The sequence below is a fragment of the Crocodylus siamensis genome, chromosome 15, assembly GCF_052110815.1.
Source record: "Crocodylus siamensis isolate JL-2025a chromosome 15, ASM5211081v1, whole genome shotgun sequence".
NCBI lineage: Eukaryota > Metazoa > Chordata > Crocodylia > Crocodylidae > Crocodylus > Crocodylus siamensis.
Window position 1 is genome coordinate 7,497,456 of NC_143409.1, and position 14,567 is coordinate 7,512,022.

Below are 14,567 nucleotides of genomic sequence, written 5' to 3' on the forward strand. Positions count from 1 at the left end.
CAGTCACTTTTACGCAGGAAAGGTGGAGAGGCTTTAATTATTTTGTTTTAAATGGAAACTTGGCCTTGGTGGCAATCCTTATCTAAAGGCATTATTTCATTAGAGCACGGGGTAGGTGCATGTTGGCCGCCTCCTGTGCCACCAAGGTCACTGTGCAGTACCTATATTTAACTCATGATAATGAGTATTTGGCTAAAGGTGCTTGGGACTGGATATGTGAAGGGTCACAAGGAAACGGGTGCCATTTTTCACAGCATTCATATTTGGGACCTGGTCCAACTCCAAGACTTAACAGCCAAAAGATATGTCACTATGATTTGGGACTGACTGGCTCTTGCCCTATTCTAGCTATTGCTTGGTTTTCTCTAAGCAAGGATAAATGCTTCCACTATTCTTAGTGCTGTGAAGATTTCCATAGAATTTATCTAAAGTTTTGGAGGAAAGGCAAGCAACCTAGCCGCTTCCAGGGTTGCCTCGAGCATGCTTTGCATCACAGACTGTTGGTTGGTTTTGCCGCGTTCATTAAGTGGGACATGTCTTAGGATGTTGCCTTAAGGTATAGCAGCCCAAGGGAAGTGCATTCAGGCTGCTTCTGTGCCCTGGAGACTTACTTATAAGACTTAAGGGTTCAGTGAGTGGGCAAATCCTACTTATAAATAAGAATCTGCCGGGAGTATTCAGACATTTGGCTGGCATGACATGTTGCCTTGGTAATCTGAGCTGACGGGGCTCAGTGATGCAGGGAAGAGAGTCTTTCTGCGTCGTGTACGACTCCTCCAGCATTTGATTCCTATCCTGAGATAGTTGCGGTGCTACCTGGTAGAATTGGACTCGTGCACTATATCACCCCGACGTCACGACAGCTGTCTTCAGCTGGTCTGTAAGAGTCATCCTGGTTCTTCCTGCCTTGTTTGTGCTAGATGCTGTATTGGAGGCAGGCCTGTTCTTTCTCTTGGGTTCAAGGACCTATCCGTTCAAAGTTTAGAGTTTGTTTTTGCATCCAGTGCTCACAAGTCCGAGGTCTCTGTGCTGGTTGATGTCCCGCTAGGTGATGTGTCATGAGAGTAACACGGGGGACAGTCCGCACCACTTCACTGGAGCTGGATGGCGGGTTGGTGTCCCTGCAGCAGGTTGGCGTGCAAGGAGCTTCGATAGGGCATAGGCGGGATCTGAATTCCATCGCGCCGCTTTGGGGTTCACAAGCAGCACAGGTGAGAGAAGATGTGGAAGGAGAAGGACTATTTTGATGCTGGCAGAAGAGTATTTGTGAAGAACTAGAGAAAGCTGCTGTCATCTCCCTGCGGGCGTTGGGGAGGCAGAATGCCATTCCCAGAGGTATGAGCTTCTGACCGTTCACGTGCAGGCCGTGCTGCTGTGCCGTAAGGCATGGATTTATATGAATTTCTGCAGCTAGACATCCCTGAAGGAATTTGCCTGGTGACTTCATGTATCCACCCCAATACTCACTTGACTAGTGCAAAAAGTGGAACAGCCTGGCTCTTCAAGAGAGGGCAGATGGAAAAGTCCTGTCCCTGTCTGTCTCATTCTTCCCAGCGTGGGTTGAGACTTAACTAATCTCAGCCATCAGCCCTTTGGACAAATGCTGTCATTTGATGTCTTCTGTAAACCTCCTCCCAGACTTCTGGGCTCTATAAAGTAAAACCAAGCTGTAGGCACATTTACGGTTCTCTTTTCCCATGAACTTGTCTGCAGATGTTAGAGGTGATATACAACAGGAAACCTACTATGCGCGATGCTGAACTGCTCCTGGTCCCACCAGCTATCAGACAGCGTGCCTTCTGCTCACGGCTCTTGCTAACAGCTGGGGAACAAGTGGTAGCAAGCGCACTTGGAGGTACTGTCTGTCCACTCTTGAACCTGTCTGATGGAAAAAGGCTCTGTCTAAGTATCATGTGTTTTTTGCATTCTTCTGCGCTTCTGCTAATAGCTTCTGAAGCCCTGGTGTCAATGCCCTTGATACAGGTTTAACTATGGCAAGAAGCTGAGGATCAGTAGCAGAGTTGTATGAACTAGGTATTTACAGTCCCTTTGGTACCTGTAAATATTTCTCTGAGAAATGCAGGTGAAGCTTCATTAATAAGTGATTTACTACAATTCATGGACTCCAGTAACAGTGCTGCTTTAATTTTTGCTAACAATGAGCCATCTACTCGGCGATGTGGCCTCAAAGTTAAAGTGTTAGCAGGCAAGAATGAACACATGGCTGTTGCACCATTACTGAACCCACAAAATTAGGCGAACGATCTTCTGGCAGGTTAGCAAAATGGTCGCCTGCTTCCAACACATAATTTAAGTATAACTGGCAAGTATAATTGGCGTCCTGTTGTTACTAGAGAGCATTAGTATAACATCCAGTGGCATGAGGCAGGTTGCAGGGTGCAAAATTTACACACCATGGGACACTTTGCACTTAAAGGGAGTCGGCTTGACCTCACTAGAACAAGCTGCCTAATTCTGAATCCTCTCCAACACCATGTGTTAAAAAAATTGATTTGGACTCCAATGTTGATGGAGGCTCTTTCTGCTTTGGAGAGCTTGAGGGTGAGGAAGAAAAGCTTTCTTTCCTAACAAGTTGTGAGTGGCTACGTTGGCAATATCCACCTGGCTGCTTTGGAGGAAGGAAGACTTGGAGGATGCAGCACAGGCTAGGAGCTAGAGCAAGGGCGGGCAATTATTTCAGGCGGAGGGCGGCTTACTGAGTTTTGGCAAGCCATCGAGGGCCGCATGAGAGGCAGTCAGGGGCAGAGAAATATTAATTTTCCAAATTTTTTAGGGGTCCCGTGGGCCAGAGAAAGTGGCCTGGTGGGCCACATTTTGCCCACCCCTGAGCTAGTGGGTGTATAGAAGCCCCTCGTCTTCCAAATATTAAACTACCACCCCTTTGCTTTTAATCACGTGTTGACATTTCAAGGTGGGTTTGGGCACTTCTGATATTGGCAGATACACCCCCCCCCCCCAAAAATCAAGCTATTTGATTTTGCGGGGGGCGGGGGTAGAATCACAGGGGGAAGAAAAGGGGGGGCTATGGTGCACTGCAGGTTGACGAACTGCTGAATGACTTGCTAACCCCCCCACCCCCCGTGACTGGATCCACATGGGCAAACCTTTGCCTATATAAACCCTCTCACCCTACTGAAGCGATGACCCATTTAGGTCCAGGGGTTCCCCTCTGTTGAGCCATTCAGTGGGACTCGCGCATGAGCTAGCTACGTGACTAGAGCGTTCCCGTCTTCCACCGGTTTGTTGAATTACAGGGATGTTCATGCGCTGCACTTGCTTTGCAGTTTCAAGTGTTAAGAGATCCCCGAGGCCTCTGGGGGGTAACGCAGCAGTGCCCGCAGTTGCACGCATGGGTAAGTGGAGCGGTAGAGAAGGCCCAGGTCCCACGGGAGGTCGGTGGGCCTCACTGGGATTAGAGCTCTGGGCCTTGATTGAGAAAAGACTTAAGCTTGTACTTAACCCCATCCCTGTTCAGCCAAGCACTTGAGAGCATACTTCAGCGAAGCGTGTACACGAGTACCGCCGTGCCCTGGGAAACGGCAGGCTTTGCAAACATCTCCAGGAACAAATTCAGGTGTTGAGCTCACAGTAGGGAAAGAAGGGACCCTGTTTTCAATGACTGTATATAACCTGTATGGTACTTGCAGCCAAATGAGCCCTGTGCAATGACCCTAGCTCGCACCCCTTGAAATCTTGCTGTCTGAACTCAGTGAACTCTTCAGTGGCTTTGATTTTGTTTTTTTCTTCTTTCATTTTGCTTAAGTAAGGAGTGCAGCACTTGTGCCAAAGCTATCCTACGGTCCTTTTAATGCTTCTAAAAGGTCTCTTCCCATCCACCTTCTGTGATGCTGTAAAGAGGGCCGAGGGGCTGGCGAAAAGGGTGGAAAGCAGTTCTGAGATCAGGCAACGCTCAGCGTGCTGACCTCTCAAATGAGGTGAGCTGAGCTGCAGTGTGAAATCCAGATAGCAAGGAGGTAGTTTCTGGCCCTGTTTTTGTGTTTCCTGAGACTGGTGTCATTACATGCTGCCCTATTACTAATCACTTATATAAGATATGAAAATAACATGGGGAAATTGCTTTTCCAGTCTGTTTCCTGAAGTCTGAAACACACCATCATTTCATCTTGCAGGCAGATAGCACTGAGGTTTAAATGCCGAAGAGCTATTTCTAGCTACTTGCTGATGTGTGTCTGTGTTCCTGAAACTCTAGTTTACATTTAATGTTGGTTTGGAATATTTTTCCTTTCCCTTTTTTTCTCCAGTAGACCATTTCCCTGGGCTACCCTTCTTAAAGGGCATTTGACTAATTCTGTTCTTTTTTTCCTTTTTTCTTTTTAAAAAGAAAAAAAAGAGTGTGTCTGTCTTCCTTTGTGGATCTGCTCCCAAATGGTATACATTGCTGGGAGGAGGGGTGTCTGAAAGGAGAATTTCTTCAGTGTGAGGAAGCTAAATGCACTGGGGAAATGTATTTGATTTGCATCAGGACTCATAGTAGCGATGATCTCTTTTAGTAAAGCAACAAGATTTTTGCAAAATAAATTCTTTAACTGCAAGCTTTGTGAGTGTCCTCTTGTCCCATGTACTCCAAGGGATACATTATAGGATTCCCACACTGGCTGCTTCTATAATTCTTTATTTTCTTGAGTTCAGTAATCCAATGCATGTGTTTAGTTTTGAGCCAACTTTTTCTTTTCAGTAGGTTGTTTCCAGTATGGGAGAGAGCTCTTTTTGGTCACACTTATTCTCTTGTCATGGTTACCTTTCAACAGCCTGAGCGTGTTGTGTGTTGCCTCTTGACAGGTGTACAACATGTTTCAACATCAGAGTCTTGGAATTAAAGTCAGCATTCGGGTGACAAAGCTAGTCCTCCTTCGAAACCGTCCAGTAAGTCCTGACCTGTTTTTATGCTGCTGGTATCGCCTCATTGAAGAATTGCTAATCCAGGCGTGGGATTCCTATTATAACGATGTTGGACTCTAGGATGTGTTCATGAAGGTTTAATTCCTGATCCCGTAAGCCTTTTGAGCGTGGGATTCCTGTGGAAACTTGCAGTTGCTGCTACCGGAGTTAATTCCAAGGCTGACGGGGTGGAGGTCTTAGCTGAAAGTCACAGGCTCAGCCCCAGCTGATATCTGACCCGTTGACTTGAGTTGCTTCATGTATTCATGACGCTCATAAGTATAACTCTCAACCTTATCGTTCTTACCCGATGTCCTCTGCTTCATAGGCACTCACGTGGCTCCTGGTCTGACCAGCTCCTTGTTTCTTTGTATTCCCTTTTCTTTCTGAAAGGCAAAACTGTCCATTGGGCACCATGGAGAGAGGTCGCTGGAGAGCTTTTGCCACTGGCAAAATGAAGAATATGGTGGAGCCAAGTATCTTGGTAATAATCAGGTTCCTGGCGCCAGGGATGACACCCCGCCTGTGGATGCTGCCGTCTTCGTTACCAGGTACAGAAAAATCGGCTTCACTGGTGTCTTTTGGTAGGGATGGCAGACTATTTGACAGGCAAATTGTTCTAAGATCTGGTTTCTACCATTTGCCCCTCGTTCGTGCCAGTCTGTGGGCTGTGTGGGTAAGACGGATCAGAACAGAAGTAACTTGTCTTCATTTTGGTTGGATTTCCAGTCTTTCAAGGGCAGGCAAAGTGTCTCTTCTGTTGGCACATTGCTTGGCTAAATGCTCTTCCTGACTCGGAGCAGTTCGACAGCAGGGAACGTGCCAGCTTGTGGGTTTGCTCTTAGAACCAGCTCTGACCTCGACCCACCCGGGTCCTAGGACACCGCTAGGACTTGCCCTGCCCCTCCGTGCAAAACGCCCATCTTCCAAGCTCGCTCTTCGTGACCCTTCGTCGGATCAGATGTACCCCATCAGGGTGAAGTTCGGATAGTGCCAATCCAAAGGGGTGTCACCAGCATCGGCCCGCTGGACAAAACGCTCCTGTGCCGCAATGTTGTCGTCAGCATCACATCCGTTCTTGCATGTTTGTCCGGTCAGTAATGTGGAGAGAAGTGAATCTGAATCTGTTTCTACACCCTCGGCCATTTTATTAAATACGGCTACTTGTGATTTTAATTTGGTCTTTTCTACTGGCACCTTGATTTGGTTCCTCATTTCCAACCACACTGGGATGCTGGTGGGTGTTCAGAAGCATTGGACTATAGGGTATCCAGGCAGCTGCTAGGGCGGTGGGCTAACAGAGTTGGGTACTTTCCTTTGGAGTGGAGGACCTGCCTATTTGCTCTGCTTCCAGTGCAGCCACCAAGGCCCCAGTCCAGCAAAGCATTTAAGTACATGCTTGACTCTCGAAGCGGGGGAAGCCATCCCTTTGAGGTCAGTAGCTCCTGCTTATAGTTAAGCATGAGCTTTCTTGGATCCAGGCCTAGATAAACAAGGCTTTCTTTTTTTGTTTAAAAACCCTCATCTGGGCGTTCAGTTGCACCGATTTTTCACCCCCAGTCCTTTCATCCCCGTGATATGTGGAGCATGCAGAACCTTTCCTAGGGAGGTTTTAAGTGCTGGGGTGGGGGGGCGCAGGGAGCGTTCCCGCCGCTCTCTCTCCCTGCAGCTGATGAAATGAAATTTTCCATGTCATCCTGAACCAACTGGAGCCAGTCACTCAAACCTGCGGGGATGGCTGAAAAGGTTTTGCAGTCGGAGGAGCTGGAGAGCTGCAGCTGCTGTTAGTTTAGCTAATAGGCTTGAAGAGCAGCTAATTTGGGGGAAAAAACTGCTGTTCTGCAGAAGAACCACATTCATCCAGCGTGATAGACCAGCAGGGTGTAATTGCAGGCTACCCCCTTCCCGTCCGCATCCACTTCCCTGCACTTCTAGCCCGGCCCTGCTCCTGCTGCATAAAGGACGCTGTGTTGCTTGGAAGCCTCCTGGCCCGGCTGTCCTGATTCCTGTGGCAGGGAAATTAGGTTTTCTTCTCTTGGCTTTGGAAGTGTGTGTGTGTGTCCCTGGATCTTCCCCAGCCTGTACAGATGGACCAGCCGCGGAGGATATGGAAGCAGCAGCATGTCCAGCAGAAGCAGCCAAGCCAGAAAAAGCAGAAGCTGGATTTTCAGCAGCTGCAGCTGCTTTTAGGACTAGAAACAGACCCTTTAGGGTCAGCCTCAGAAAGAAGTTCTCCTGTTCCAGCCTGCTGGCTGTGTTCACGCATGGGGTCCCTGGAGATCTTGCCTCTGGAAAGATCACCTGTGCTTGGTGAGGCAGGAAATAGGTGATTTCCCCTATGCACAAAAGCAAATGCCTCCATTGAAGGTGTTGGATAAGGGGTATGCACTTAATTCAGGCTCTGAGTAAGGAGGATGCTGTTCATGTCCTCAGAGGGGCACATCCCAGCCCTGTAACTGCTGGGGACACCTGAGACGCCTGGGTGGGTTTGAGTTACATCCATGTGAATTCTCTACTCAGCGTGTTTGTCCCTTGCCCTCCTGTTTGTCCAGTTTCCAACATCTCCTCTCAAAGTGCAGGGCTCCGCAACCGAAGCATCTGCAGGATGATACCGATCCTATTGTAATGGTCAACAGAAATAACCTCCGTTTGCAGAGCCCATTATGGAGCCCAAGTTAGACCCTCTGGACATGTCAGTATTGTCAAAGAGCCATGCTAGTCACAGTGAAGTGCAGCATACCTGCTCCGTGCTCGCAACAGAGGATGTACGATAGCTGGGTGCATGTTGCCGGCTCCTGGATTTGTACGTGCTTGTTGGCCCCAAATGTTGCCAGTGCATCAAGGGCACTTGCATTGCCTCCTTGTAGGGTAACATCTGTGGAAGGGGCCCATGGTGCTTCTTGGTGAGGCTGCCTCATGAGGTTCTTCAGTGGTGTAGATGCACCCTTCGTGTTTCTTCGCTCCTAGGGGGCTCCCTGAAGCTTTTTAGGCATTTTGCAGAGGTCCCCAGCACATCAGATGCCTTTGCATTGTGGAGATCCACCAACCGTTCATCCAGAACATGTCTGCTTTGTTCTGGGGACATCCTTGATGGTTGTGAGCTCCTCCCATGAGAGCAGCATAAGCTGCTTTAGCTGCTGTCTGCCATGTGGTTGCAGTCAGGTGGGAGAATTTGTTCTCTGTGGACTCCAGAGAAGTAGCGTTTCGGGGTCTTATTCACCAAGGATTAGTGTCTTCCTTGTCCCACAGGTCAGTGATCACTTCCAGTTGCAGGCCTTTCCACCTTCCTCTGCCTGCGTTGTGGTTTAATGCCGACAAATGATGCATCTGCCAATGTAGCCAGCAAGGGGAATGTGCATCATTGCATGCATATGCACAGCTTTGGTGTGCTGGAGATTCAGGCAATTTTGCAGTTATACCACTTTTTCCCTCTTTTACCAGCTTGGCCATTAAAGTTTCAGCCGTTCAACAATATTTGTCAGGTACTGGAAAGGGAAAATGGTGGCCCACAAGGGCATTTCTGAGTCGCTCTGCCCATCCCACTGTGGCCTGTTCTTGCCAAAGGGTCTCATGCTCAAAATTCAGTTGCATGAGCTTATGCATTTTTCCTAAGCTGTGTGTGCCAGGAGCATGTTTTTTGGAAGAAGTTTTGGCCCCTTTTTCCAGGCTCTGGTCACTTAACCTTGTTAGGTTTTTTTTTTTTTTCCTGTTTCTTTATTTTCCTTAACAAAGTGCTCTTTGTGTCCACATGCAACATAACGGCTAAGGCTAGTTCCTCTTCATTCAGTTAAAGGTCAGAAGTGAAAGGGAATTTGTACCCTACAGCAGCCGGGCTATTTGCATGTGGTATTAGTATGGCCTCCAAGGTAGAACCTGCTGAGTTTGTACCAGAATCTGGATCCAAACTTCTCCAGATCTCTGGGGGGCAAAGGAGGCATTTCAATTGATGGAGGGAGGGAACTTTTTTCAGCCTGTGTTGTCCTAGTTGCATGTGGTCACAAAGAGGCCTTTGCATACATAATCCACATTAGAACATGCATCTTTCTTGGATCTTAGACAGGATCATTCAGGTTGGGGCTGTTTCTTTCTGCTTATCAGGTCGGCAACAGCTCTGTCAATAGAAGAGGTTGGGGCAGAGAGAGGTGGTTAGCCCCATCGCATCTTCTGCCTAGCTGCTTCCTTTGCAGGTTACAGCCGACTGTCAGATGCTACGAACGCTGTAACCTCAGGGGGTTAACCGCCTCGTTTGTCCCTTCTGATTTCCAACCCATCTTCACTGCTCTCAGCAGTGCCCCTCCGATCCTCCCCCTTTCTCTTTACCGTATTACTTTCTGCTGAGCCCCCCGCTCTCTGCAAGTCCACACGTAGCATCAGACGAAGTAGGATAGAGGCTACGAAAGCTCACGCTACTTTGTCAGATGCTACGTATGGACTTGAGTTAGTCGATAAGGTGCTCTATAATGCAAAGAGTCAACAGCTCTGAGTTGAGGTCCTTTCAGTCATGGCCTCTCTGCCACTAAGGACCCCACCAGTGCTATTTGGGGGGTGGGTTGTGTGACAGGGGGAAACGCTTGCCCGTGGGAACAGCCCGAGAGCCAGCAAAACTCATGTCAGGTTTCCCAGGAGGTCAGCTGGCTGCAAATTTTCGGAGGTAGCACGAGCTGGCAACCTCCAGGTGCAAGGTAATGTACTGGCTGAAACTATGAAGACGACATGCTTTTCCTGTTTGGCCTCGGACTCTTCCTGACAAGGGATCAGGAGGGCCTGAAGCGGGACGTTTTGATGGCAGGTCTCTGAGCAGAAGGATGAGGTTTTGTGACCGTCTGTTTGGGGGCAGTTCAAGGGCCGGGTTAGTTCTTCTCGCCATCAGACCCAGTCGCGGGGTGCTGCACGGCAGACAGACTGCTTAGATTTCCCTTCGCTCTTCAGGACCTCTGTAACCAGAAAGCTCAGGCCACTTTAAAAGCCGAGGGATTAGCACACCTCCAGAGAGGAGGATCTCGGTCTGCGAGCCGCACGAGATTGTTTCCAAGACCCCTAGTTTTGCAGCCCGGTGGTCGTTTCTCTTGGGCATTGCCTGAAACGACCGGACACGTTTCCCTGCAGAAACCCAGAGTACAAGAGGCAAAACGCCGCGCTGTTTTATTTGCTGAGCAAGCCAGCTTTTCAGGAGAGATGCTTTTCGAAACATGGCCTCCTGCCACCTCCTAATGGTGCAGCTAACTGTTGTCACAATAGAAGCATCTGTTTGATTTATCAGTTTATATAACCCAATAAGTCCTTAAATAAACCTCCATCAGGCCAGCTCTGGGAAATCAGGCAGTGGGGTTTAGTGCCAGCTCAGTCAGCAGCAAGTGTCATCCATCTTCTTTGGAAAAGGTTTGAACTCCGAGGTGTCAGACACGGCAACACGGTTCAGAAAGATGAAAGCCTTGGCTTGGACAGGCCAGGAGCTGCTTCCGACTTGCTTGGGGTGCGTCGGACCATTTTAACCCTTTGATGGCCAGTACCATCTTTTCTTTTGCCGTGAAATATAAGCTTGATTGTTCTTTTTTTTTTTTTTAATATCCATTTTGACTGTTAACATGGATTACTACTAATTACTTTTTTTTTTTTTTTTTTCAACCTACCTGAGCTGGCATTTTCAAAGGAGGCCAATGATCTCATGGACACTTGGACATCTGTAGGGACAGTTAAACATTTCTATCTTTCTTCTGTAAAGCCCACTCCTACATTTTCGTTCCAGAAGCAAACTCTTTTTATTATGCCTCCAAAAATGGGATCGACTGCTCTTCCCCCTTCCCCCTCAGCAGGATTTTCTATTTATAACTGCACACCTCCAAACCACCCACACGACCTGCACTCCCCTGCTTTGGGCTGAGAGCGCAGCTGGAGCGGTGACAACCCACTGATCCTCTCACTTTGAAGGAGCCCCTGGCACATCTTGTAGGTCTGATAGCATTTCCCTGGCTCCTCGTTGGAAAAGCAGTGCTCCAGCACAGCCCCAGCACTTTTCAGCCAGCAAAGAGCACGTGGAGAAAGCTTCCAAAGGTGTCGAAGCCTACTTTGTACCTGGATTTTTCCTTAGCTCCTTTGCTTTAGTTCTGTTCCCACTGGTTTTTTCCTACTTCCCAGTTCAGGAGAACAAGAATAAATTATGTAGATTAAAAGGGTGAAATGGATTCAACAAGAGGTCATCCAAAAGCCCATTTTATTGTGATGGTGATCCAGCTTATTCTCCGAGACTTGGTCCCATTTCATCATGCTAGACAACCCCTGGTTTCTGTCTCAGATTAGGCTCCGGGGTTGCCCCTTTTGAATACGCCATGGTGCGAAAGTAAATGACCCAGGTCCTGCGAGAAACTGATGCCTAGAAACTCGAAATGTTCGAGGTGACGTGGCAATTCTCCTCGACACGTTAGATCTGAAGTACCTACTGTGTACCTGAGGCCGGATGTGGCAGTGGTACAGTACACGGTGATCTCTATGCGGAAAGAAAGCCTGGTTTTGAATTTGGACCATGATACGTGGAACAAATCCAAATACCTGCCTGAGTAGTTCACGCTGTTATCTGTGCTGCTGACATGCGGACTGCGTGGCCTCGACATAATGCCTGGTCCGCACGCCACTGATTTGTCTGCTTTCTCTAGCTTCACGTCTACAGGCAGAGGTTACCCCTGACTTGTCTCCTGTTTTCTTTTTAGGACAGATTTCTGCGTACACAAGGATGAACCCTGTGACACTGTGGGTAAGTCCCTGCATGAGAGAGCTCATTTTGGAGCACAGCTGCAGAGATTCGGTTCTCCAGCTGATCTTTCATTCTTGGGTTTGTCCTCATGCTGCTTTGGTGTTACAAATGCAACTGTTGTATAAATACAAATCAGGGAGCAGAGACTGCTCTGCAAGTTTGCTGCAGTCGTTAACCTGGTGTAAGGTTTGCGGCCTTCGAGCTGAGGAAGGAAAACGGTAGCCCTGTCATTTTGGAGTAGCCAGCAAGTACGCTCAGATCATTGCAACTTGGGAAATGAATTTTTGAAACTCAGCTCTCGAGCTCCTGTGACCGTGTTATTTTTCCGCCCGGTGAAAAGATTCCAGCTGTGTGACTCCTCCTCGTGTGTTTGACAGCTGACACACAGTCTGCACTCGGGGCTTATATACAGCTACCTGCAGGAACCCAGTGCTGGAATTTGGGGAGAAAAGTGTCCATCTTTTCTAGTCCCGTTTCTCTTGTTTAATCTCTATCCATGCATAGGATGTCTTCCTCCATCGAGGTACAGAAGGGCCTGCCAAGTCCCTGAGGCAGGAGACAGATGTTGCATGTGTCCCTGAACAAGTTGTGCTCCTTTGTCCCAGAGCAGAAATCTCCTGGGATTGATGTGTACACATGCCATCCTCCTAGTCAGGGTTTAATGAGCGTCTGGCTGTTCTGCCGTTGATTCAGTGATGCAGCCGCAGGGCAACCTCTCGGATGCACTTTGCGGTGTGCTGGGATAAGCTCTTAGTACATCTTATTCTGTGAAGCTTTTTAGGATTTATCCTGGGGCAATGGACATAGATGTCTGAGTGGTCACGCTTTGTCCCAGGATAAAACAGTCTGTCCTAGGGTAAATGTGACGTCTCTTTGTAGCCTGAGTAATAGATATATCAGGATTAATATTTGAGAAAGGTATTACTGAAGAAAGCCAAACAAAAGGATTATTTTTTCGTAACCACTCCTAACCAGATCTTAGCTCTGGTTTTCCAGTGGCAGGGACACTTAACACCCAGCCCTTTAACTATTCTCTTCTATCCAGATCAGTGGTGCTCAACCTTTCCAGCATGCAAGCTGGACGAGTGGGGCACAGGTAGTCCGCATGCTGGATCTGGGACATGGACTGTCCCTGTGTCCCAGTTCTCCCATTGATCTAGATGCACTGCTACTCCTCTGCCCCGCATCCCACCCTGAGAGCTGCGCTTGGTGGTATAACTCCAATATACTCTCTGTATACAGTGTATGAATGATTACGCCTCAACTTCAAAGCCAGGCTGCCTCTGTTTTTACATTCCAGGCAAGCCCCAAGTGAGTTGTGACTGGTAGGTCTCAAACTGAGCTCAGCCTCTGCAAGCTGAGGAGGCGCTGAGCGGGGTGCTAGGACCTAAATAGCTGCTAAAGGTTTGCTTGTTGGGGGGTTAAGAGCTGTACACATGCTGCAATAGGAGGTCTGAGGGTGCGTTGCAACGGTCACATCGCGGCGCATAGATTCTTCCCTATCTGCGGTGCGCAGGGTAACGGTAGGAGATGAAGGAAGTAAACACAGCGTTGCAAAATATATACATTCTCCATTCAAATGTTAACAAGGTCTGGACTGTATGTCCAAGCTTTCCAGGGGGAATTCTTCACAATGCTCCTATTCTCTCCAGCTCCAATGGAAAACACGCTTCCACAAAGGAAGTGTCTGAACTGTGTACCTGAGGCCGGATGTGGCAGTGGTACAGTACACGGTGATCTCTATGCGGAAAGAAAGCTGATGGAAGACACATGCTACTGCTTAACAGACGCTGACTATGTTCAATGCTCTTTCCCCATTTAAAGACAGCTTTGTTGAGGACTTGAGGGTGGGAATGGTCTTTCCATACGCTGCCTGACTAAGGAAGTATCATTGTCATGCTTCCTTTCTGTCCTGGCATTGTATATGTAGCTGCTTATTTTGTGGCCCACCGAAGGCTGGGATTCATGTGGAGGGGGTAGTGGAAGCTGTGTGGTAGAGACCACACTTGTTTCCTGCTCCTCTGAACATAGTGTTTCCCAGCATTTTTGGAAGCTGAGCAACTCTTCAAGCAAGTGAATCCAGCCTTTCCCCCTCCTGCACTGTCAGGTGGTGTTAAAAGCTTTTAACCATCTTCATTCCCATCTCTTCCATGTCCTATGAATGAGCTCTTTCTGCACTGCCTGGGCAAGGGGTGTACCCTGCACTTTAGGTAGCGGTGTAGGTCTCTGTAAGAGGAAATATCTTCTCTTTTCTTGTGTGCCAGGAAGAACACTGAAATAAGTGACTGCGTAGACATTTAAAGACATAGCAACCAGGGAAATGAATGAGACTGCTCAGAGCTTGTCCAGCTATTATGTCAGACTCTCTGCAAATTCAGGCCTCTCTGCTTCGATTATACTTACACCATTACCTGTTACCTAGAGCTTGCTGTCTTGCTCTTTCTTTCACTAAACTTAACCAAAAAGCTTATCATACTTGGGTGGTGTCATATAAGCTTCTTCTGCCTGTCTTCACCAGAGGTGCAGTGGAATAACCATAGTTTCCTGGCTTTGGCAAAAGTCACTCCCAAGATATTCCAGAGATATCAGCAAAGTTCAAGCAGGAATGACGTTGGCTCTCTTGTCTTTTATGAGGATGATGCATCAGGAGTCAGTGAAGAGGAAGAATATAGTAATGTTAGTACGCTTCTGTGCAGTTGACCTAGTGTAATGCTAGAGGCTCATCATTTTCCGTCCTCTGGATGGAATAAGAAATAATGCAGGGTATTGGCCATTATTGTGTGCAAACCGTTGACTCGTTAGTAGCTGCCATCACGTGCCTTGAAAGCATAGGAATGGAGTTGGGTCTAAATATACCCGCTGGCTGTTTCAAGTTACACACATGTATCGTATCTGCACC

General features: G+C 48.1%; 1 protein-coding gene across 2 annotated transcripts in view; it reads left to right on the forward strand.

Annotated features, from left to right (window-relative positions):
• ADAMTS17 (ADAM metallopeptidase with thrombospondin type 1 motif 17) overlaps window positions 1–14,567 on the forward strand; it is a 274,992-nt gene that overhangs the window by 40,755 nt on the left and 219,670 nt on the right. For both annotated transcript variants that reach the window (XM_090028144.1, XM_090028145.1), the window contains exons 5-7: window positions 4,822–4,905; window positions 5,314–5,471; window positions 11,625–11,668. In XM_090028144.1, the coding sequence (XP_089884270.1) occupies window positions 4,822–4,905; window positions 5,314–5,471; window positions 11,625–11,668 (286 nt within the window). The remainder of the gene's footprint in view (window positions 1–4,821; window positions 4,906–5,313; window positions 5,472–11,624; window positions 11,669–14,567) is intronic.